Source organism: Phaenicophaeus curvirostris, chromosome 1, assembly GCF_032191515.1.
Source record: "Phaenicophaeus curvirostris isolate KB17595 chromosome 1, BPBGC_Pcur_1.0, whole genome shotgun sequence".
NCBI lineage: Eukaryota > Metazoa > Chordata > Aves > Cuculiformes > Cuculidae > Phaenicophaeus > Phaenicophaeus curvirostris.
This window is the reverse complement of record NC_091392.1, coordinates 24413215-24439222: the sequence shown is the minus strand read 5'-3', so window position 1 is coordinate 24439222 and position 26008 is coordinate 24413215. Positions and strand designations below refer to the sequence as shown.

Here is a 26008-nt window from a genome sequence, read left to right as displayed (position 1 = left end):
AATAAGCATCATTGCCCTCTTATTTGTTAAGATTAGTGAAGAAAATACTTTTGTCTGCTAACACTAAGGAAAAATGGACAAAAAGTATGACTTGTTTTAATTATAATTCAGACCTTTGATTTATGAAATATTCCACCTTAGATCCATCAAAACACAGTCTTTAGTAGATTCAGGAAGAAGATAAACAGCTGATGATGCCACACATACAGCCTCAGTTGTCTGAGATTTCTTGAATTATGGTTATACAATATCAGGTATATTCCACTCATCAGTTAGAAAAGCAATCTTGCTGTGGCAGGTGGGTGTCCGTGGGTAAGATGTGATGTGGCCGTGCTTAGGTTACAGGCTGGGCATTTGAAAATGCACGTCCATTCATGCTTCTGAAGTTCCTACAGTAGCTCAGCCTTCTGTGTGCATCTCAAGGTGCATTTCATGCCCCTAGGTCTATCATGGAAAGCTATAAGAAATTATGCCTATTTTACTCATATCAGTACTCTGAAAGATCCAGTATTTGCAAAATAAAGGAATCCACTGGCTTATTGTCTTCCCTTGCAGTAAGGAGTCAAATAGGAAAAAGTGGTCTGTCACCTGCTGAATACAAACAACTGAGACAAACATGTCTTTAAATCCATCCATCCCTGTTCAGTGTCACTTAGCGAACAGACATCCACAGACTGCAAGCAATAGTGAATGTCTGACCTGCCTGGACTACATCTAGTGAAACCTAAGCATTACTTTGATCACGTGGTTTCTGACTTGTGATTTGATAAAACCTGATTGACACATCTAGTTTGTCATAGACTTTTCCCTTCCCTTTTTGGTTAATGAAGTAGAATGCGCCTGACTGATAACAGGGATCAGTACAACGTATCTGTTTGTTCACTTATCCAGAGCATGCAATAGTGGGGTGACACTTCTGATGTTACAAAGTTAGATTGTCAGCATAAATCATAAATGCCAAAAAGTAACTTGAGCTTTGGCCACAATAATAGACATATGTGGAACAGACTATATATGAAACTATGAAAAGACTGCAACTAGGAAGAAAAACCACACGAAGAAGAATATATTTGCAGTTACAGTCTGAAGAGCAGTGAGACAGAGTAGCACTAGATAAAACCTTGAAACAGTTCCCTTTTGAAAAGTGACTGTGAAAATTGCTTAATAAGATTCTGTATTTGTTGTGTTTCCATGACTGAACGGCTCAGATTTTCTGCAGAATTTAGAATTTGTTTAAGACATCAAGCATTTTTTTTTCCACTTTGAAATAGAAAGCACCACAAAGCTACCCTGCCTTTTGAAAATGGAGTTATGTTCTTTTTTAGTTTAGACTTTTCAAGGAAAAAAGCAATTGCAGGTGGAGTAAAGGAAGAAATTTTCCCTTTATTTTAGGTCATCCACTTCCATTGGTGGTATTCAGTGACATATGAGGTATAAATAAAAGTAATGTTTGATCCAGCAGGAGGAACTTCATTAACAATTCTGATCATGCCTACACAAGGCAAAAATCTATGTCACTGTCCCAAAGGAGAGCAAAGCTAATCAAAGTAAATGTAGTAAAAACTGTTTTGTCATAAAAGTGAGAAAATAAGTTTCTCACCCTGTGCAGGAAGGCTAATTTCTTGGAAGACATTTTTTCCTGACTACAACTTTATTTAAACATCTCCAACGCAGTATTTAGCAAAAGGAGAAAAACTAATTATGTATGAGTTTTTAGTGATGCAAAACATATTATTAGCACTAAACAATGAACAAACAGCATTGCATACAGGAAAATGTCACTGTGCTAGAACTTATTCAGGCTGAAATAGAAAAATAATCAAAAGCAAGTTGTTTTAAAATAAGAAGTTTATCCATGCAGTTTTCATTTTGCCCAGAAAGTAAAAGAAATGTTGCAAAATACCTTCATGTAGTAAACAATCCTATTTTTTTTTATCTCACTGTATAACACTGAAATACTGTGAAAAGGCACCTCCTTATGTCAGTGGGTAGGTCCACATATAAATACTGGAATGTTAGGGATGGTTCAGCTAATAGTTCCTGTCACCACTCCTAATGCATCAGTCTACACTTGATTCACATAATTATAGTGTCACATTATCAACAGGATGAACTATACCCCTGAGCAACTTCAAATCAAATTAATTAGATAGAGAAATATTTTCTGTCCGCAGCAGCCATCAGTGACAATGTGAGCTTAAGAAGATTCAGCAATTTAGCATTTCAAGTGATAGGCATCTAAGTACAAGTTTAGGGATCTAATTTAAGAGATGTGTCCAGTAGTACTGGCCATGCATTAATTTTGTATTTCAAGATCTGCTTGTCTCAGGTATGCATAAATATGTATTTCCTTTTAAATCAACCTTCTATTGATACCTGTTGATTCAATTTAAGAAAATACTTGTATTGTACATGAAAGGATGAAATGAAGCAGTAACGAATGTTGTAAACCAGCAAAGATTATCAGTGAACCTAGGACTTCTACCCAAATCTCACCAGCCTGGCACCGTGCCCACTGCTCACCTCACTGCTCTGCCTGAAAAAAAAATGGGGTTAGTTAGGTGTTGGCATTCCTGTTTGATAAAGGGACCTTGAAAGGTCCTTTATCCACTTCCTTGCCCAAAGAAAAGAACAGGTGGGCATGCATCACTCCTGACAGCTGATACTTAGCTCTGGCTTTAGGAAGACAAGCAGTAAAAATGTCTATGTTGTGAGGTGCAACTATTGATGTGAGGGAAGGCATGACTCTCTCTCTAGCATTTTTCCAGTTTTATGTATCTTGTAATCAAGACTAGATATATTAATAATTTAGAAGATGGATTATATTACATTATGTATTTTCATCCAATACTGCATGAAGTGAAATCAGAAAAACTAATAACATTCAAAGTTTTAGCAGGTAGGGGGATTTATTGGTAGAAATACTAACGTATTTTTTTGTCTGTGAATATTTTACACTCAGGCATGCTTTGTAAAGCAACGAAACATTTATTTTGCACAACATAATCTTCGTCAATAGTCTAAGACTTGGTTATCTTTATTATATCTGCCTGGATGACAAGTTATTTGAATGTTTACATTAAACATCTGCCTTGTCTTACAAAATGCAAACCATTCATCTTCAGCTACAAGATGAAGTGTAATTCCATTTTGACATATGCTGAGCTATCATTGCTAGAAGGTGTTCTCTAACCCCATACAGATTCTCTATCATCTGATATCCTTATCCCTTTTTCCCTTCCTACTTGTGACTGGGTGCACATTTTGGACCATGTGACTTGAGGACTCCCCCCCTCTTCTCTATTATTTTTCCAGTTCCTGCTGAACAGACAGGTTTTGTTTTCCAGGCAGCATTTTCCGAACACTATCCCTCTTGCAGTTTTATTTCTTACCTTTTCTTGTGTTGATAAGTTATAAATTCTCTGTAATAGGGAATGTATTACCTGTCTACTCGCAAGCATACTAACCTCACATGCTACGATGAATGTTTAATAACAACTTAAAATCTGGCAAAGTTAAAGCCTGAATGGTACTTGGAAGTAATTTATCTCTTTAAACTATATAATATGTAATTATATACTTGTCCTATAAAATATGGTACTCTGCAGAGTGCAGAGAGTTGATATCTCTTACTAAGCTGTCACTGGACTGCCTCTATGTACTTCAGTAGCACTATGTTCTTACTTGCTAGACAGAACAATATCCAACAGCCTAAAGAAAGATGGTAGTCCTAAGAATTCTGAGCACTGCCAGGTTTTGTACTTAGAATTTGTTTGGTTGCTTGCTTCTGGCTTGAGTTTTTCATATTTACTTTTAACTAGACCATAGAAGGGGCCTATGAATGTCACCTAGCCCAACTTCATATTCAAAGGCATCTTGTCAACAGCAATAGGTTATGTCAGCCATGTTTTTGTCTTACCAAGCGTTGCAAATGTTCCAAAATATGTGCTACTCTCCTAGTGGAAAGTGCTATATAAGCTTAAGTGAAGGAACGCATAATTCAGGTTGGCATCTAACTTAGCAAGTGGTCTCCCTAAGATCTTGCCAATGGGAAGTGATGAATTCTTCCAACAAGCAGATAGAGTAAGGACTTCAACACTGATATTTTGTTTCATTAGCAACATCACTCTTTCTCCATTGTAATGGAGGCAGTCTGAGAAGACTATAGATGCCCGCAGTTTGATGGACAGGGTAGCCAACATTAGTTCATTAAACTCATGTGTGCACAGCACTGGGCATGCTATATATGTACGTATATGTGTATTAAGTGTTATTTCTATGCAGCAAGTATTATGTGCAAGGGAAGTAAAATCTATTGTGCAATTAATTCATTTTGAAATTCGGTACTTAGAGGAGATTTTTTCTTTACTGAGCATTTTGTTTCCTTAATCCAGATATGGAGACATGGTGCCGAAGACAATAGCTGGCAAGATTTTTGGTTCAATATGCTCCCTGAGTGGGGTCTTGGTCATTGCTCTGCCAGTTCCTGTAATAGTGTCCAACTTCAGCCGTATCTACCATCAGAATCAACGAGCAGACAAGCGCAGGGCACAAAAGGTGAGCTCCTAATTTTTTTCCTCTTCTTTTGGTGAGCAATGGATAAAATATGAGTTTCTCTATGCTGTGCATCCTCAAAGTGAGTACTTCTTAGCAAAAGGACTACTATATGTTTGTGCTATGTGCCTCACCCATGTCTCAGATGCAAACACTGTGTTATGTTTAGTGGCCAAGAAAGTCAGTCATAGGCTCAGGCTAAACTATTGTACCCTTTAACGACCACATCTTAGAAGAATACTGCCAGATGAGGAAAATGGCTATAAAAGAAATCGAACATATCACAGAAATGTCACATCTTTCTAGAAACCTGATTTCAAATATATGCTGCTTCAGTAATCTAAATGTCATACCCTACCTATCCTACTAACTCCACCCACCCTTTTTTGTGCTGTTTTGTCCCATGTACTAGTTCCAGCTGTGCATTCCCCATTCCTACAGCTGGAACATGCAGAGAACACGTCACTTCTACACTGCATTGTCTTTCTCAGGAACTTTTCCACTTCTGTTTGCATAAAGGCAGTAGCAGACAAAGAACAGCATGTATAAGCCAGAACACAATGCTTCATTACTGTGCCTCCAAGCATTGCACCAGTCATGGATAACAAATCTGCTTGATCCCAGAAATCAATGTGCCTGTCCTAAACTTCCATAACTGCAGCTGCAACTAGCTTTACTTCAGATAGAAACCACCTCCTTCTGCATGTCATGAAACAAAATGTTCTAGTCCCGCTTTACACCGGCCAATGAAAAAAAAGGTGGATGCTAGAAAATACCTTGCAAACATTAGAACGGCAGATTGGCTGATATTCCCCATAATCTCTCCCTGAATAGAAACTGCTTGAGTTCATAACTGGCTTTTTCTCCTTGCAAAACAGTGAGCTCATTGTATGTTTCAAACAGGAATACGAAGTGATGAATGGCAATCCTGCAAAGCATCTGTTCCTCTGCTCCCCAGAACAATGTCAACAGTAGGAATGAGAGATTTCCTGTGATGGTGTTTATGCCCTTCTTGCTTGGGAGAAAATGGCTTTGAGGTCTGATTAGCTTAGCACTGTATGTGTGTTTCCTTGATATCTCCTATTGTAAATCTAATCTCTGTCATATAAAATGACTGAGATGTTGAACAGAATATTGCTCTGATGGACTGAAAAAAATCAATAAAAAGCACTTCTTAAGTAATGTACAGTCCATATCTACCAATATTTAGCTATGAAGTATAGCTTTGCATTTCACAGGAGGGTTCTACTCCATCGTTTAAGAATATTCAAGTAAAAAGGTCACATTATTGAAGTTTGAAATTCCTTCTTCATTCAATACAACAGAAACTTTACACAGTTTTCTAAATTAAATGTTTCCCTAGGTGCCAACCTTATTTCTGTTCTCTAAGGCTGAAGAAGTAGCTTAAGAGAGGCTGTTGTTTCATGGAGCACATTGTGAATCCCTGCAGGCAATAGTACCTCCTGCTGACTACCCCATCACCTATGTGATTGAGATAGTTGTATATTTGAATTATGCAACTTACTTTATCAGTATCTCATACCTAATTTTAATCAAGGTAGTCTTCAGAAATGAAAAAAAAAACCAAAAACCCAAAAACATTTGGGCTGTCGGGAAACTCAAGAGAAAGTTCTATGGTGGAGACTTGAAATCTAGTCCTAAGAGCACTGGGAATTTTCAGCAGAAAAACTTTGTCATTCATATTGGGTTTGTTCAACAGCCATGTGACCACCAGTATATGCATTTACTGAGTTTTATACAGTCATTCAAGATTAGAGAATTCACTTTGTTTCTTTTTAGCAAAAAGATGCTGCCTATTAATGTTCAGGAGAAGGTGGAAGAAAGAAATTTGTTTATATACCATCTCATTTTGCAAGAGAAGCTCCTGCTTCCAGTGAGTGAAATACATTATTCTAAAAGAGATCTCAATATAAACAAACAAAAAGTGATATTAAAATAAAAGACAAAGTAAAATAAACAGAATATTTTTTTCTATCTGATAATAAGGTCCAAGGGTCTGACCTGTTCTGACAATAAATAATATTCCAAAATAGATATTGGAATTCAGGGCAAAGCTAATTATGCCCTGTAGTCTTCCTATGGTTTTTCCTCAAGCAGATTTATCACAACTGAGACAGCTTTGAAGAATCCCATTTGTGGAGGGTTTTTTTTCAGCTAGAAACAATTTCAAGAGGCCAAGTTATTTTGGTTACCCATCAGTGCTTTCAGGTGGCAAAGTTATGACAGATGTGTTGTGACTAGTCCTCGTATAAAGGAAAAGAAAGGAGGAAAAAGGAAAGGAAAGGACAGGAAAGAAAAAAAGAAAGGTTTAGATATGCTTGGATACAGTTTTCTATTCCATATTTAACAACTATCAAAAGTTAAGACCAGCACAGAGAAGGCAAAGGAGGAGGCTTAACTACTGTATTGGAATAGTTGTCTGCCCCTTCAAAAGGTACTGCAGCAACTGTTTTAATGACAATGTCTTCCACACCCTGAAAGATGCAGCCCTTGCTGGATGCCTTCACTGTTTTTCATACATCTATTTTTCTGCATCTTTGAAGGTATGAGCCTTATATTCTCTTAGCTAGAAAGTCCTGATTGTGGGTCCATCCAACCATTATCGTTCATTACACAATAAATAGAGAAACCTTAATTTCAGTTGCCCACCTAATTTCTCCCTGGAGTGACTTTGCATGGTGCCTCAACAGAACACCCAAACTACTATCAGCTACAAAAAGTGATTTAATACATAAAATCCAACCAGCATCTCTCATGTGAGTATAGTCTTCTACCGTTAAACAGAAACATATCTCCTGAAGATTGGCTTGGCTTTGTTATTTATTGATTGTACATGATGTATTTACCTGACAAGTTATGAATAATTAGTTACTAGATAAGTATAAATAGCTCTCGGATAAATTGCAACAACTGCTTAACAGCACCTGGCAGCCTACAGCAAACCATTCACAGTAGCTAGCCATTATGACTTCTTTAAACAAGATAGGCAATTAATCTTGATGGAGTTGCAGAGTCATACCAGAATAACTTAGCCAAGATTTTTGAATTTAGCACAAAAGCATGTAAAACTGGTATTTACTTAGCAGTAATTTGGATAGATTATGAAAGCAAGGCATGACTTAACAAATATCTGAACCTTATTTAATTCCATATCCATTAATGTACAATGTAAACAGCATTTTCTTTTCTACTGCATACTGACATCCTATAAATTATTGTCAGCTACTCTAAAGTCAATTATTTGTAATTACCGCAAATTAGAAAATCAGAGCATGAAATGTGGGCTTGATTTTTCACTTGAAAGCAAAAACATAGAATGGATTTATGAAAGGGCAAACAAAAAATGTTGTTAACAACAATGTGAAGATTTTTTTTTTTTGTAGTTTTGGCTGTGACCTTAGGAGCCCCATTGTTGTGGTTTAACCCTAGTAGGCATCCAAGAACCATCTAGCTGCTCGCTCACTCCCTCACAGTGGAATGGAGAAGAGAATCCAAAAGGTGAAAGTGCAAAAACTCATGGGTTGAGATAAAGATAGTTCTATAATTTTAAAAAAAGAAGAAGGAGGTGAACAACAAAGTGGGATGGGGAATCAAAACCAAGAAACACAAGTAATGCAAAAGAAACAAATGCTCATTATTGAGTGACTGATGTGCAGCCAGTCTCTGAGCAACAGCAGCCCCCACCAACTTTTGCTCCCCCCAGTTTTATTGCTGAGCATGATATCATATGGTATGAGATATCATTCTGGTCAGCAGGGACCAGCTAGGGGCAGCTGTCCCAGCTGTGTCTCCTCACAACATCTTGTGCATCCCCAGCATAATCGGTGGCGGAACAGTCTGAGGAGCAGAAAAGGCCTTATAAAATCATAGAATTATTTAGTTGGAAAAGACTTTTGAGTTCATTGAGTCCAACCATACCTGTCCATTACTAAACCACATCCCTGAGCACTTCATCTACCCGTCTTCTAAATACCTCCAGAGGTGACGACTCATCCACCTCCCTGGGCAGCCTGTTCCAGTGCCTGATAACCCTTTCAGTGAAGAAAGTTTTCCTATGCCTAATCTGAATATCCCCTGCTGCAACTTGAGGACATTTCCTCTCATCCTATTGCCTGTCACTTGGGAGAAGAGACCAACACCCACCTTTCTACAACCTCCTTTCAGGCAGTTGCAGACAGTGATAAGGTCTCCCCTCAGCCTCCTTTTCTCTAGGCTAAACAACCCCAGTTCCCTTAGCTGCTCCTCATAGGACTTGTTCTCCAGCACCTTCACCAGCTTCATTGCTCTTTTCTGGACACGCTCCAGCACCAAAATGTTTTTCTTGTACTGAGAGGCCCAAAACTGAACACAGTATTCCAGGTGCAACCTCACCAATGCCAAATACAGGGGCACAATCACTTCCCTTGTCCTGCTGGCCACACTGTTTCTGATACAGTCCAAGATCCTGTTGCCCTTAGAATCATAGAATAAGCAGGTTGGAAGAGACCCACAGGATCATCAAGTCCAACCATTCAACCTTCTTGGCCACCTGGACGCACTGCTGACTTCATATTCAGCCATCTGTCAACCAACACGCCCAGGTCCTTCTCTGCCAGGCAGCTTTCCAGCCACTCTCCCCCAAGCCTGTAGTGCTGCAAGGGATTGTTGTGTCCCATGTGCAGGAGTCGGCACTTGGCCTTGCTAAACCTCATCCCACTGGCCTGAGCCTGTTCTGATCCCTCTGTAGAGCCTCCCTACCCTCAAGAAGATCAGTACTTCTTCCCAGCTTAGTGTCATCCATGAATTTACTAAGGGTACATTCAATCCCCTCACTGAAAAAATTGATAAAGATATTGAACAGAAATGGACCTAGAACTTGGGTGGATCCCATCCAGGCCTATAGACTTATAAATGTCTAATTGGCCAAACAGGTCTCCAGCCATTTCCTCTTGGATCACTGGAGCTTGTTCTGCTCTCTCTCCCTGCCTTCTGGCTCAGGAGGCTGAGTTTCCAGAGAACATCTTATCTTACTATTAAAGCCTGAGGCAAAGAAGGCATCAAGTACCCCTGCCTTATCCTCATCCTTTTGTCACTAATGTCCTCCCTGCATCCAGTAAATGAAGGAGATTCTCCTTAGCCCTCCTTTTGTTGTTAATATATTTGTAGAAACATTTTTTATTATCTTTCACAGAATTGGCCAATGTAAGATTTAGTTGGGCTTTAGCCCCTCTGATTGTCTCTTTGCATGACCTCACTACCTCCTGCAGAGATGCCTGCCCTTTCTTCCAAAGCTCATATACTTTCCTTGTTTTTTGGAGATCCACTCAGATCTCTCTGCTCAGCCAAGATGGTTTTCTTCCCCATCGGTTCATTTTTTGGCACACAGGGATGTCCTGCTCTTGTGCCACCAGGATCTCTTTCTTGAAGAGCACCCAGTCCTCCTGGACTCCCTTGCCTCCCAAGGAACTTTATCAACCAGCCTTCTAAACAGTCTAAAGTCCACCCTCCAGAAATCCAAGGTGGCAGTTCTGCTGCCCCCCTCCTTACTTCTCCTGAAACTGAGAATTCTATCATCTCATGATCACTGTGCCCCAGATGTCCTCCACCCATCACATCTCCCACAAGGCCTCCTCTGTTCACGAACAACAGGTTGAATGGGGCACCTTCCCTAGTTGGTTCCCTCATCAGTTGTGTCATCCCTGTTTTATCAACACCGATTTCATCACGAATCCAAAACACAGCCCCATACAAGCTACTGTGGAGAAATTTAAGTCTATCCCAACCAAAACCTGTACACAGAATGACTGTGAAGGAATTCTTATATTTTAGTTGCACAAGATCATTAAAAAATAATAAATATATGGTAAGTAATTAGTAATTTTTGAGGTTTTATACTAAGGTAGTTATGTAGTCTGGAGAGCAGTAGAAGAGAAACAACAGGAGCTATCTAATATTAAATTACCTAGGCTAATTATGCTTCTTGCATAGCAAACTGAAGAAGGGCTCTTGCCAAGAAGTGTTCCCAGTATCACAGTAAGCCCTGCCCTGAAGTGTTCCTGATAAAATCTGTCTCTTAATACAACTGGACAGCTGAGGGCATCTTGAGCATTAAAAGCTGGATATTGTAAATACCCCACAGTGCTGCATTTAGCATTAGTTAAAACCTTGTGGAAATAACTGTTTATATTTCTAGAACTGACAGAGCTAGCTGTTGTTGAATAGCAGTGTATTCCCCTTGTAAGGTTCCTTGAAATGCAGCCCTAGACAAGGATACACATTGAAAAGGCAAAATTTTAATCTAGGAAAAAAAAAAACCAGCACATTAAAAATAGAAGTTCAGTGCAAATACAAGGGATGTGGGAAGAATTAGAGCTGATCATCAGTTTCTTTAGGAGGTTTCAGACAAGATGATTACGGTGCAATTTCATCGGAATTAGTGAAAGAACTGTGTTTCAGCTACATTGGTTAGGAAGGGCTTTGCAGTGGTTGAAAGGGGCAGTTGTCACTCCTTTTCTGTTGTACATAGCAGAAAATGCAGTTCACAGATAAAGGAAAATACAGTTCTTCTGTAATCACAGTTTCCCTGATGCCATCAAGTCATTTTGGTGTCCTTCACGGGAATTCAATCCCCAATGCAAGTCCTTAAAATCCTATGGCTGACATGAGCTTTTAACAATTCCTTGATAGGAAATGTGAGAAGTCACTAGACTAGTCATGCTACAGGCTCTGATATAAATCAGGCAGAAGCACTGAAAAGAAATCTTAACCCTTTAACAGATTTGTAAACATCTCCAGTTTCAGTATTTTCTGTAAGCAGAAGTACAAGCACGGAAGCCACAATATCTTGTTCCTCCCATGGTAATAGATAATTTATTGGTAAATGATGGAAATTAGGGCCATCTGAATGAGTCTCAGATAGAAAGAGGTAAGCTATTACTTCCCATCTCACAAAAGCTTTCTAAGATGCAATAAATTCATATTTGCAAAGTAATTTGAAATCTTCACATGGAAAGTACAGCCATTGTATTATATGTGTTGTAGCACATTCATATATTAAGATAGTCTGATGAATCATTATGTTTTTTATATTTCTTTATTAAATGGTGCTGCAGCGTAATTATTACTTCCATCACTGAAAGACAAAATTAATATGCATGCTAAATGGAAAAGCATAAGTAATGCATGTAAGAGGTTTGTTCATTAAATCTAATGAATCTCCCTGTATAAAGAGCACATTGAAAAAGTACCACAGCGAAAAAATTTGTGACCAAAATCACTTATTTATAGTACTCTGTGTTGCACCCTGCAAAGGCACCTCTAAAGCATCTCGAGCTCCTAAGGCTAAACAGTAATGCTGAGAGAGACCTTTAATATATTTATGAACATAACCCAGCTCACATGTCCCAGCCCATGACAGTTCTGCAGTGCAGGTAAAGCTCTTTCCCCAGCCTTCAGCCCATCATGCTGATGGGGTATCTGAAGAGCTCCACCTTGATAATAACCTATTTTCTGCCTGCCCAAGGGGATTTTTTATTACCATTCCTGAGGACTCAGCCCTAACCACATCGTTGGCCCTGGATGTGTCACCAGTGTGAGCCAGGAGGATTAGAGCTGTTAACTGTTTCCCACTCAGCCCTTACCCCCAGGTCGGCTGCTGGACACCCCAGGCCAGCTCAGCCCCTTGCTCTCTCTCGGGTGGGCTGCCCAGGGATAGTCAGCTGTGGTTTTCAGTGAAAGAGCCCTGACTGGACATTCACCCCCAGCTCAGTATCTGGGATCCTGCCCAGGATGATGGTGCACGGGGCTGTGTGCGTCCTGTCAGTGCTAAGAGGAGGAAGTGGAAGGTAGGAATTCAGCTGTGCAGAAGCACTAGATCAGGGCACTTCACTTCTTATCACTAGACTAAGGTGCCTTAACTGCATAGCTGGAAAGGCTGCGTGCACCAAGGAAGGTGACAAACCAATGTGTTCTTCTAAAATGGCCAGTATAGCACAAAATCAGGCAACAGCCTCTCATGTGAGCCTTTTGACTCAGTGATGCACACATGCACAGCTTTATCTTATTTTCTTTCAGAACAATTTAAAGATAACATAAGCCAGATTCTAGACGTGTTTGCTGTTAGCGGTCATGAATTTCTTGGCTTGCTGTAGAAGAGGTCTGCAAGTTTTAGGCTGTGAGTGCAAAGAAGCACGGTATTGAGTAATTTCTCATAGTCGGTTAATTATTAATCACACCAGAGATATCTGGAGACTGCAGTGACCGGACTGCTTCCCTTTATAAGCATTCAGGGATTCTCAATCATTTCATGCTGACATTTAACGCCACAGAAATTGGGGGAAGGAGGCAGAAATGCTCTATTTTCCAAAAATATCAACCAAGTAATTATCAGATGTGAAAATCCCTGTTAATATAATAAAGTCAGTTTTTCTCAGTTCTTCACTGTATCTCCTTCTGTGCTCCAGATGCCATTCAATTCCAGATGCTGCTCAGCATTTTCAGAATCAGAAACCAATGCATGAAGATAAACTCAGACTCCTTCTTACACATGTATACAGCCATAAAAATTATGGAACTGGGATGCCACCCTAGAAATCTCATAAAAGCTTTATTTCTATGTTATTAGCTAAGAGAGTCTTTCCTTCATGCTTTCCCCTAATGCTGGCTTCTATCTGTTGTTCAAAAGTCAGTGGATGTAAAGTGTCCTTCATTCATTAATCACCTTCTACTCTGTGATAAGAGCTACTTTCTGCTATCAAATAAAAGTCTTCACAAACCATGAAGCTTACCTGAGAAATCTCAAATGTCTTCCAGAAATTTGATTCCTGCAGTCTCTGGAAAGTCAGGTTACAGACAGATTATGACCAAAGATGGCAAGTATTAAGTCTGATTATACCTATAGACATGAAGAGGTAAGAGGGCTTTCATGAGCCTTGGTAAGCATTCAAGGACTTAGCTGGGAGACAGCATAAAAACCACCATCGCATTCTGTTACTCTAAAACCCCAAAAGGCTCTGAGAAATCAGCTCACAGCAGTTGCAATATTATGTTTTTCTGAACCATTTCTTCCCCTTTAAAGAGATTTTCACTGCAGCAGCAACTGAGATGAATGTACATGTTCCTGATACACAAGGCATAAGGAGTGGCACCATTGCAGCAATGCCAAAAAAAAAAACAAAAACAAAAAAGGAGGCACTTACATACTGACCTGTCTAATCCCTTCTCAAAAAAATCACTGTTATCATTAGCTGATGCATGCAAGCAAATAAAAACTTCTGTCATTTGCATTTTAAACAGGAAGGCACTTATAATTCATTCCACCTGGAGGACAGATGCAATGCAGCCTTTCAGTCATTATGATATTGGTATTCATAAGCAGCTGATTCCAATTAGCAGTTTTAGATAAACAGAATAATGGACATGAGTACAAGTGACACTCTTTCTTTTGTCTATTTACACAGAAAGCCAGACTTGCTCGAATACGTGCAGCAAAGAGTGGGAGTGCTAATGCCTACATGCAGAGTAAAAGAAATGGCTTACTGAGTAACCAGCTGCAGCAGGTAATGTTTTTATATCCTCCAGCTCCAGAGAAACAGCTTAATGACAGCCCAGCAGTAGCTTATTTTGTTCATCACCAGGGCAAGACAACTTGGGTCCTTTGGCAATGTTATCTTTAGAGGTAGATTAAAGAAGGATAAATTGGACAATTACTGTTGTTAAAAGAAGCTTATGAGAGTCAGTGATGGGGTATTAAAAAATGAGGGAAATGGCCAGAAAGAAATACTGGATTCAAATGTAAAACACATTTTTAGAGGCAAGTCCTGTAGAAGACCTCATTTAGAAAATACAGCGCTTTTGCCTCTAAGGAGGTGTGTTGGATTTACCTCGTTTGGCTTTAGAGAGGTAGAACATGGGTGACAAAACCAGGCTTCATCATCAGTGAGTAGAAGAGGTAGCTCAGGGGTACTGTTTGCACACAGGGGTGTTGCAGAGTGAAGGGTGTTTCCCAGAAGCACGTACTCTGATCAAAAAAGAATATTGGTGGTTACTTCAAAGGCACTGAAATTTAATGTTACCTGAAGTAAATTCCCCCCTTGCCCCTGGCAAGAAAGCCAGGACCAGGGGCAGAACTGGGACTGGGACCCACAGCAACATATGCTGCCTGAGACAGACCCTTAGATACTCAGAGCTCAAGCCAGTTGAGAAAGACTGAAGACGCAGTGTTTTTTTAATCTCTGCAATTTTCTGGTGTTGAGGCAATTCCCTGGGGAATATAGGAAGGCTTTTATTCCTCTATGCTCTTTCCATTCAATACATGTTAAAAAGTCTTTAACCTATAGCCAGAAGTGGAGGAAGCGGCTGTCCATCCATACAGTCTAGTGCAAAAGATGAGCAGTCAGAACCTTCCCTTCCTCTTCTGCCTGAAAGAACTCCAGTCTTTAAACTAAAAAGACACGAAATAGCTTTATTGCCATGCAGATTTAAAGTATCCTGAAGCTGAATCGTAATCTTTCTTATTATCCTACTTTCTCCTCTACGATTTTTTTTGCTTTCTAGTGAATAACCACAAAAGCAATTAATAAACAGTGGATGTTTTCTACTTAATTCTTCATTCTGTGTCAGTAACATCTGCTATGTGCTTTCCAAATTCAGCAGATTGGGATCAATGACATTAATATTTATGCAAGAAGCAATACCAAAAACTCTTGCCTGCTATGAAATAATCCCAGGAGGACAACTATGTTTAATTTCCTTCAAATTAGGAACATTCCCAGGAAAAAAAATAAATAAAATTTACTGTCACCTAAATTTCTGGTAATTTTAAGCATGCATTGATCCAACATTCAAAGCTTACCCATTGACTGCACTTGTAAATTGTACTACTCTATCTATGCATAAAAGACCTAAGATGGAAACATTTAAAATGACGTGCAAAGGAAGGAAAGAAAATATTGTGATTAAAAAAACAAACAAGTAAAGAGAACTCAAGTGCACAAAAATTGGGTTATACCATGTAGATGCATAGCAGTTATGCTACCATGTACAATCCAGATTAGTTCTGGTCAAATATTTGGATAAGACCCCTCTTGTTTACAAATAACAATAATATGGAGTTCTATTTATTAACAGTCCTCCAATGAAGAAGAAGAGGCCTTCGTTAGCAAATCTGGCTCTTCCTTTGAAACACAGCACCACCACCTGCTTCACTGCCTGGAAAAAACTACGGTAAGAAAAAGGGAACTGTGTTTTCCTGTGAATTCCAAGACAAGCCTAGTTTTGATTTTTTTTCAGTATTTTTTCTAATTAACAAGCCTTTATATGAAAGCAGTTAAATGGGAAGAAAAGTAATTTTATCTTGTTTTAAGATATTATATCCACTATTTATAAATAACTGAGAGATCCCAGATGAGAGCCTCATCTAGGGTAAAAAACACTGGCGTCAGTGAGATGTCCTCAATACAGTCAAGCTGTGTACATGACCTTCATTATGGTTTTCATACATTCTATACTGTTTTCATTTATGGTTTTCTGCAGTACAGTTCACACAACACGGTTTATAATCCTTACATATTCAATACCCAGTGCAAAGCAAGTGTTTGCCTGAGCACGTGTTGGGCTTTTATACAGGGATCGCTGCTGAGTGTCTCCTCAGACACGCACACACTTCCCACTGAAGTAACTGTAAAAGAGGATCCCCAAACATCCTATTTTGAAGCTTTAAGAGCTTAATTCAGATGCAGGTGCAAAGCTTCAAAGTCCTTTGGCTTCATTTAGGCACTGAGATCCCTGTAGAAATCACTGATGTAATTCATAACAGCCTAAATATGCTCATCTAGATTTTAAACTCCCTATAAATCAAAAGGACTGATTATTATGTGCTCTCTATATTTTTCCCTGGTCAATACCTGAGGAATTATACAGCTATAAAGGATAGTAAACTAGACCAGAGTTATAATTCAGTAATAACCAAGTGCCATGTTTACTAATAGAATATTTCTGGACAGAAAACACCTCAGCAATAACCTTAATCATCGCCAAACTTACCTTGTTTTGTCTTTTATCATTTCCTAAGGAAAATAAGAACATAAATATTAATTATAGTGAATTCATTTTTTGTGGATTTGGGAATTTCACATAGGGCACACTAAAATAATCTCCTTGAATGTTTATATTTTTGTGGGTGTTATATTGTCATGCACAATTTACTTTAAATTGTAGATAAGTTGGTCAACATCCATTATGCTACCATTTACAAATTTACCTCTAGTTTTAAAAGTTCCAGTTACATGTAAAAGATTATATGATTTCTCTTTAATTTTGCATACATAGAGGAACTTCATGCTGTTTTGTCTTGTCTTTGTAGCCTAGTTTTAGATTTTCATTCAGAGACCCAGTAATGCTTCCGCTGTATTTGATGGAGATCAATGTGAAAGTCTTTCTGCTCTTTCTCAAAAAAAAAATAATTAAAAAGCTTTTCCACAACAGAGATTGCTAAATTAAAATGTGATGTATGTATATGCATAATTTAATGGTCTCCTTTCGAGAGTTTTCTTTGTGAATAAAATGGCCCAGTTGTTACATCACTTAGATAGTAATACATCATCCCTCGAGTGCTTATGTCTTCTCTGTTCTTAATTTTGGGAGTATTCATTTTTATACAATGTGCTGTAGGACAAAATGTCTTGCTTCCTATTCAGAGCAAAATGTGATTTCTTTGCCAAGATTCAAGCTGGATCCTTTTGGAATGTTTTTGAGACATTTTGTACTAGAACCTGATAATAGCTGTCTGCCTTAGAAAATTGTTCCACAATTGAACATTACAAACATACTTAAAAACCCTAGTACCAGCCACAGATCTTTTCAAACTCACATAGAAATCATGGAAAAAAATTCTCTTCATTTAATGGGAGTTGAATTCATCTCCTAAAGTTCCACATTTCCTCTAATCATAACGAGAAAATAGGTAAGCCTATTCTTCTTTCCTTGTTTCAAACAGGGGAGGGGAGGGTAAAAAAAAATAAAAATCTATAAAGCATGTATTATCTTGTTTCCTAAATCTGCATAGAATCTACTTTCTTTTTGACTGGTTTGTTGGGTCCTGCTACTGGTGCAAATGTTCATATGATACATGAAGACAAAAATGTGTGCAGGGGTTCCAAGTAGGATTCTGCAGCCGCCAGGTCAGATCATGCATTCCTAAAATTTTAGTGGGAACATGGAATTCTGGGCTTTTAGCTTGTGGAATCTGGCAAGTTGCTTTTTCGTGGTTTAACAGCAAGAGTGAGGTGCCACCTCATCCTTTGAAATATCATTTGGTATAAGCATCAGTCCAGATGATTCTAAGCAGAGGCGTATTTTCTCTTTTTTGGCTCTTTAAAGTTAGTAGGATAAGATCTTTTCCACACTAAAAAATGCAGTGTGGGCAATGCTATGGAATTCTGTGAAGATTACATTAAAAATGAAAATAATTGCACTGAAAATTATATTTTACAGGCTACTTTTAGCTGATTTAAGAGCAGTTAATTAATAAGTATGATCAAATATATTCATTTAAGCCATTATATCATTTCAAAATATTTCCAGTGTATATTAAAAGTTCACTCAATAACCCTCTTTAATGGACCCTACAAATTTGATTGAGTTGGTTGTTCCATAAAAGTTTTAGGAAGCACAAAATTACTTTTAATTGGAAAACTAGTAGAGTTCTTGGCAAACATACTGTAAGCTGCTGAATGTAATCTAAAGATGGTGATTAGATAATTTTTCTCTCTGAATTTTATGTCTGCCATGTGATCATATACAAAATCTTGATTGTGACTGGCATACGCCTTATAGAAGTCAATGTACAAGCAAAATCTTTCCATATCACTTGAAACTGGGATTCTTCAACACCAGTCATTTCCACACAAACTTATGTTTGAGTGAAGAACAACAGAAGAAATGTAATTAATATACCTATATATTTCCATTTGTAGCAAACACTTGGCCACAGTTGTTTCTCTATCTACTTTGCTCACATATTTTATATTAGCACTGTACTGTAATTCTCCCGGAAAACATCATCATCTTTCCAATTACTGCATAATTCTTTAGGGGAAAAAATAGTGTTTCTCATTCTAATACACAAAGATGCAGCAGGCTAACAAATTTAAGTGAATGAGACTGAGTAGGGCATAAAACAACTCAGAAAATGCTCCTTAAACTGTTCTCAGGATATACAGACTGATTCCAGCAGTAACAGGAGAGATTTAAAAAAACAAAACCAAAAAAAACCACAAGGCTTTCACACATGAAAATATCTTAATCTCTGCTTAGTTTGGGCTGCTACTTCAAATCGACTGTAAAAAATTCCTCCCCTCCCCCCTATAAGCAACACCACTATTCCATACTCTCGCACACAAAGATAATGTGGAAGTCACAGTGATGTCTGAAAAACTCTCTAATTACCTACTGAGTCAACATAATCCAGCTTGAATTTGGATTCAGCTCCATGATAACCCTAGAACACTACTGCCTATGCAATACAATAAATCTCATTTATTTCCAAATGGCATTTAGAGCATCTACATAAGCACCACTTGCATTTTTATTAATAAACACAATCCCCTATTTTGTGGTACTTCATAGATTAAACAGATATTTATAATGCCAACTACAATCATGTGCTATTTTACAAAATAATTTGGATTAACCTTTCCTTATTTAGAACTCTGAGTTTTTTGTTCCAGCATTTACATTTGTATTGGTATTCAGCCCAGGCTAATGTGGGCTAAACACCATAATCAAGAATAAACTGTCTAACTTTCCCAGTTTATTCAGTTTTGTCAATTTAAGCTTTTAAACAATCATGACTAATATGTTCACTTTAATTATCTTTCTATGTGTGCTTTGTCCCTTTGTTGGGTTCCTCTGGGCTAGAATCACGAGTTTGTGGATGAGCAAGTCTATGAAGAGAGCTGTATGGAGGTTTCCACAGTCAACAGACCCCCCAGCCACAGCCCCTCCCTCTCATCTCAACAAGGCGTTACCAGCACTTGCTGCTCACGAAGACATAAAAAGACTTACCGCATCCCAAACACCACTATCACTGGCAGCCGTCCAGGCAGCGTACAAGAGCTCAGCACCATCCAGATCAGATGTGTGGAGAGGACACCTCTGTCTAACAGGTACTTCCCATGCGTGAGCCGAGAACCAAGAGCTGAAGCTCCTTTCTTTGTTAGAGAAAACACATAGAGGCGGATGGCCTCTGCAGGCAGGTTATGAGGCTAAAGATGAAAATCAAATAGTTGTCCAAGAATGGACACTAGTATTGAAACATCCTGCAATCAGTTTGCTCCAAGCTTAATCCAAGATAACAGAATAGTCCCTCTCTCTATCCGTTTCTGCCCTCTTATGCCCTCCCCACAAACTACTGTGTCCTATTTGCAAATAGCATCCAGGGACCCCAAATAAAATAAAGTACGAAATACTATATGGCATGGAAAAACACATAACAATAAAAACTTAGCATAAAAAAAATGTGCTGTTCAGATATATGAGATGAGCAAGTGGGAACAGAAAAAAAGGTCTGCCTGGTGTTTCTACTGGTTTGGTTCAGTAGCCTAAGGCAAATGAGACTTCCTCACATTTCAAGAGCAGAGAAATAAAACTGATTCCCAGCTTCCTGAGTGTAATAGACATTAGAAAGATTTTTCTAAATAAAAATATCAAATGGATAAGAAAACTGTGTTTCCTATTTTCTGGAGTTAATACAAAAGTGAGGAAATTGCAGTTTATGAGTCTGTGATTTGCTGAAAATCTCCATACTCTCACAAGTAAACCATTTCGCTTTTTTTTTGATGTGCAAACACCACCTCTGAAAACACAGCAAAGATCTCAGGAGGCTCAGCAGTGTTTTCTATTGTACTCAAACATGCTGCCATTTAAAAAAGAAGCATTTTCAGCACTAGTTGCTATAGAGATTGTCTTGTTAAGTTACATTTTGAGTAGCTTACTTTGTACTGTTACTAGGTTTGGATTTCACTTTCGTGAACAACCTATCAGCTGGTAGCTACTCAAGTTCTTCAGCTGCTGTGCAATGAGACCTCCTGGCCCCCTTAGCTTTTCAGAAAATACTATGCCTGGATCCATCCTTTCTCTGCTAGAGGACTTGTGTGCACCATACTTCCAGTCACAGAGTATGTGAACAAACAAAGCACGATTGCGTATTTAGAAAAAAACAAGCTAAAAACACAAGCACAAAATGCCATTTCCACCTTTAAACAGTCTGATGTTTACAGCTTCTTATAATGCTGAGGTACTGCAGCAACTCTATGAACATGTTAACTCAACCTTAATTAGTGCATATATCACTGTGTCTTGCTCTGGGGGAGTACATACGAAATGTTCTTGAATGTGCATGGTATGGAGAAATATGTGGGAGACTGAGACTACCCCTTACTTTCCGCTTTCCTGAATAGAAAGTCACTTGGCTATGTTAAGATTGTTCCCCACAGAGCAGTTCAAATGCTTCCCCTGCTTAGAGACACTTAGGTGGTGGGCTGAGAAACCTTTGGAAGTGCTGAAAAGGTGGGAAGGAAGGGAGAAAGGGGGTCTGTCCATAGACATAGCCATGGACCACCTGGTGCTGGAGTGCAGGGTGGTGGAGCGGTGCTGCTTTGCTCCTCTGAGCTCTCTAACGAGGCAGGATGGAGATGGTTGGCTCAGGGAGCGAAATTGGGCACACAGGAGGTTTGCAGTGATGTGAACTTTCTTTCCTCATGGATTTTTGTTTCTTCCTCCAGCCGTTCCAGCTTAAATGCCAAAGTGGAAGAGTGTGTTAAACTAAACTGTGAGCAGCCTTATGTCACCACAGCAATAATTAGCATCCCGACACCTCCAGTCACCACACCTGAAGGAGATGATAGGCCAGATTCTCCTGAGTATTCGGGAGGAAACATTGTCAGAGTATCTGCTTTATAAAATAAGGAATTATTTATAAATTAGCATAAAGACCACTTGCGAGCAGAGTTCAAGAGGTGAGAAATGAGCGGCGAGGAATGAGAGAGCTGACAAAGACAATGCCCCTTGACATGTGCGCCAGCAGCTGCAGACCAAGAGGTTCAGGAGAAACAAAACACTTTGTGGGTTTCTGTGTCATAGCGTGTGAACCAAAAGGCGTTTCCTACCCCTTATTCAAAATGACGCACGGTGGAATCTTCTGTGACCATCTTGACTTACTATATGAGCACAATGAAATGTCCCCATTGATGCTTCTTCTTATCATGAGAGCTCTTTTTAGGAAAAAAAAAAACCACAAAACAAAAAATAGAAACAAACCTCTGTGTTCCTGCTGAATGCAAAACAACAAGAAACATTTTGATAACATGTCTTTTTTTCCTATTACTAAACCACAAACTTGTTGAAAAACTGTCAAAAATTGAAAGAAAAAAATGCTTATATGAAATATGTTTGTACTGACTGAAAGAACTACAACCATAATGCATGCTGAAATTATTTGGAGCTGTGATCTCACTTTACTTTTGTTGTTTTTCAGATTAGGCATGATAAAATATTACTGTAGAAAGGGGCATTTCTGTGCACTTACAACAGCTGATTGTTAATGTTCCATGGTAGTTGTACAAATAACTTCCCTTTGAAAAAAATGCAGTATTTCTTATTCAAACACTCATTAGTGAACTAAAGGTGTTCAGTTAGTTCAATATTTACTATTGTTTTATCTTGCTTCCTAGGTACTGTTACAACTGCAATAAGTCATTGTACACCTGTTGTATCAGGAATCAGGATTTCTTTTTTTTAAGGTACTTTACACAGCTTCATTTACACTACATACTTCTAAAGGCAAACATTTAAATAATCTTACAGCAAAACTGTGCACCATGAATGTGCTATTCAGTCATTGTTCTTTTTGTTCACTGTCCTCTATTCCTATGAAAGTCTGTTGTCCACTCCAACATCACCATACTGTCTGGGATTTCAAGGCTACTTGCTGAATCAACAGAGTCTTTTCTTCCATAGATATCTTGTCGACATTTGTATTTTTAGAACAAACCTTTCGTTCCAGTGTACTCTTGCAGGATCAATTCCATTTGAATAAAAATTACAACAAAGGTGGTCTGGGGGTCAGCTAGCACTTCTGTCCAAATCTTCCTTGTTGACATCCTGCAGCATCCAAACTATTGGCTATACTGGAAGGTACTGAAAGATGTTCAGTAAAAAGATGGCTAAATTCTTCTTCTAATTATCTGTAAACTTGCATCCTAAGATTTGTTTAAGAATTTATATTGTGTGAAGATATTTAATTACTTAAGAATACTGATAGAATAATGGATCCCAAACCTATAAAAATATAATTTATTTCAATTGGAATTTACCCACGTGCAGCTGTAAAAGCTAATATGAAGGCTCTACTATGAAGGCTTTTTGGCTTCATTTTTAAAAGACATTGATGCTACCAGAAACCTATCTGACAAAAAAAGTATCATTTTTCTTCATGAGAGTGCATTAGGAGATGTATCATAATGCTTCTTATATACAGGACATACCATACATCATATACATCAAATATACATGGAATATGTGCATATCAATACATACATTTATACATCAAAAACACTGGATCAGAAATAATTGCATGTCTGCAAAATAAAATATGCATATGAATCAAAAGGCTCAGTGCATTAGATGCCATTACAATAAATGATTAACACAGATACTTAATAGTTTGAGTAGTGTATATTTCAGTACAGTATTTGCTAGCATTCTACTGACCTGAAAATTTACATTAAGAGGAAATACCCACTAAAAAACAAACTTGCTGCCAATACACTTTTTACTGCACACAAATACTGGTCTTTCTACCTGTCTATAGAGACTGAAGAGTAGACGATGGACTATCATGCTACAGTACGTACACCAAAATACAACGATAGCACATACTAGAATTAAACTGCAGTTAAAAGGAGTATATAGTGTCATGCATTACTCTTTTATCATGTACTTATTCGGAAGCTTGGTTAATTTGCGGTTTCCCACTTTTTCCACTTTGTCTGCAAATCAGAATAACTGGCTCATTGTAAACTGAGCTTCTACGTGTCTTTCAAACCTTAGTAGAGAGCAGAAACACAGGCTGTGCTCCGACCCAGAGAGGTGCTCGGTCTTGAGGAACTCTGCTAAGGTGGATTACCTGATGTTGCTCTCTTTCACTCTGCTGGAAAATTGCAGCAGATCTGCTGAAGCTGGTGGGTTAAATAAGTTTTAATGGGGTTTAAGAGAGGCAGAGTGGACCCAGATCTTTTACTTGCACCCTACTTCTACCCATGGTTACTCATACAAAAATAGCTTGGTCCTCACCTTTTGAGATAAAAACTGCCTTAGTATTAGCTGTCTACAACAACTTTTTTTCTGTTACATGGTGGTACTTCACTAGTTACACCAGATAAATAACGAAAAAGGCAGTTACGAAACTCACTTTGAGACAGAATACATACAACCCAGGAAACCTACTGACTGAGACAGGTCACATGTCTTTTAAAATCTCTTCATTCTCCTTTTCATATGGACTAAAAAGTACGCACTACAGCAATACACTTGCATAACAGTTATATCCCTGGAGCAACTTGTACTTTCATTTTTAAAATGCAGCTTAATGAATAATTTAGTATGATTTTGCAAGATTCCAGTCCTGTCTCCTATTTCCACGTGTCACATGCAAAATCATTAATTTATTCTGAATTTGGGAAATACAAATTCTTTTGGTGTTTTAGGTGATTTAAATGCTGTTTTGGTAGTGAATGACTGTTGATGACCGTGTAAAATGCATCTGTACTGTACATGAAATGTAATTATTTCTGTGTATCATACAAAGAAACCGAGGTTGTTGTTTTGACAATTTTGTTTGACAGTCATATATCGTATTTCAGAAGGCAGCATAATACATGCATTATGCTGAATAAATAGACATTTGAGGAATATTTAAATAAAACATCTGCATGCTTGAATGGGTCAACCTGGTTTTGCAATAACTTATTCATGGAACAGTTTTTTTCCTAATAAGTTTGAAGCATCACTAAACTTAAGGACAATGAGTGTCTCCAACACTAATTCCAAGCAAGCTGTGAGTGCATCTAAGACATTCCAGAGCTACCAAGACCGGGATGCCACAGCTCCAGAAGACTTGGCTGCCTTTCTCTTCTGTGGGTGGCCAACACCTTCCCCTTCCTAGCCTGCAGTAGCAGAGAAAATTGCTTCAAATAATATAAACTCCACCTCTCTATCTGTAGTTTTAAAAAGCATCTGCTACGTTTTCAGTAAGTCCTGACACCAACTGCTCTGCTGAATTATCCAGGCTACAGAGCCACCCCAGACCTGATATCAGATAGTCTTGTTAAAATATTAGTGGACAGACAAGATCAAACTCCTTTTGCGGCATAACAGCAGGTACTGGCACACTGTGTATCGCTTACAAAGCACAAACGGCAGTGCAGATGATGCTGATCTATCAGCCGTGTGCACTGTAGCACTGGCACATGTGTTAACTGCCTCTGCCAGGAGCTTAATGCTCTTGGCCGGAGCAGGGGAGGAGAAGAGGTAAAACTAATACCTGCCCGTGAGCCATCCCAGAGCATTTTTAAGAATGACTGCCATCCCATAAAACAGCTACTGGCAACTAACTGGAAGCATACACTTCACATTCTAAGGTTTTGGATGTACTTGCTGTGTAAACTCAAGTGACTGTTGAGAGGCTTTCACAGCTGAGAACACGATGCAACCTCAGCTGCTCCAGGAGGAGGGTAGCTCTGGGAGAGGAAACTGCTCTGGAGGAGGATACATTAGTGAACTCACAGGATCATAAAGTTCTGGGCAGAGAGGGTGCTTAGGAGGTCATTATGCTTTCTCAACCACATCTGGGGCCCACGAGGATTTTATTTTCCCATTGACTATGGAAACATCTGAAGATTTTCAGGTGTTCTGGAATAGCAATCAGCTGTCAGGATAAGTAAATATGCAGTTGAAAGACCAATCAGGAGTGAACAACATATTTCTACTGACAAAGGCTGTAAGATGTACCTAATTACCTGGACAGCTAAGTTTCTTACCTACTTGCATTATCTACTTATCTATTTTTAAGGTACTCATTTTCGCAGTGTCTATGTACAAGAAAACTGACGATGGGGAAGCACTGAATAAAAAACAAGTAGATGCATAAAAAATTCTGAAGTATTTGGGACATCCTAATTTTAAGAAACTTAGTCAATCATACACGAGTTTTGAAATTTTAGATACAAACTCAATTCAATAATAGCAACTCATATGAATTAAACATAATGCTTTTGTGGTAAAAAAGCTTAAAAACTATTTGAAAAAATCTGTCTCCATTATTTTTAACTGCATAGTTGCTGTGACCAACAGCTTCTCTTTTTACTCTTTATTCTTTATAATTTCCCTTATATTTATG

The 26008-nt window shown here is 38.4% G+C and overlaps 1 protein-coding gene across 2 annotated transcripts in view; it reads left to right on the top strand.

Moving 5' to 3' along the window:
- KCND2 (potassium voltage-gated channel subfamily D member 2) overlaps positions 1 to 24554 on the top strand; it is a 270455-nt gene extending 245901 nt beyond the window's left edge. For both annotated transcript variants that reach the window (XM_069850764.1, XM_069850754.1), the window contains exons 3-7: positions 4395 to 4557; positions 14013 to 14111; positions 15682 to 15777; positions 19471 to 19718; positions 21336 to 24554. In XM_069850764.1, coding sequence (XP_069706865.1) covers positions 4395 to 4557; positions 14013 to 14111; positions 15682 to 15777; positions 19471 to 19718; positions 21336 to 21513 — 784 coding nt within the window. In that variant the 3' untranslated portion in view covers positions 21514 to 24554. The remainder of the gene's footprint in view (positions 1 to 4394; positions 4558 to 14012; positions 14112 to 15681; positions 15778 to 19470; positions 19719 to 21335) is intronic.
- Positions 24555 to 26008: the final 1454 nt, after the last annotated feature.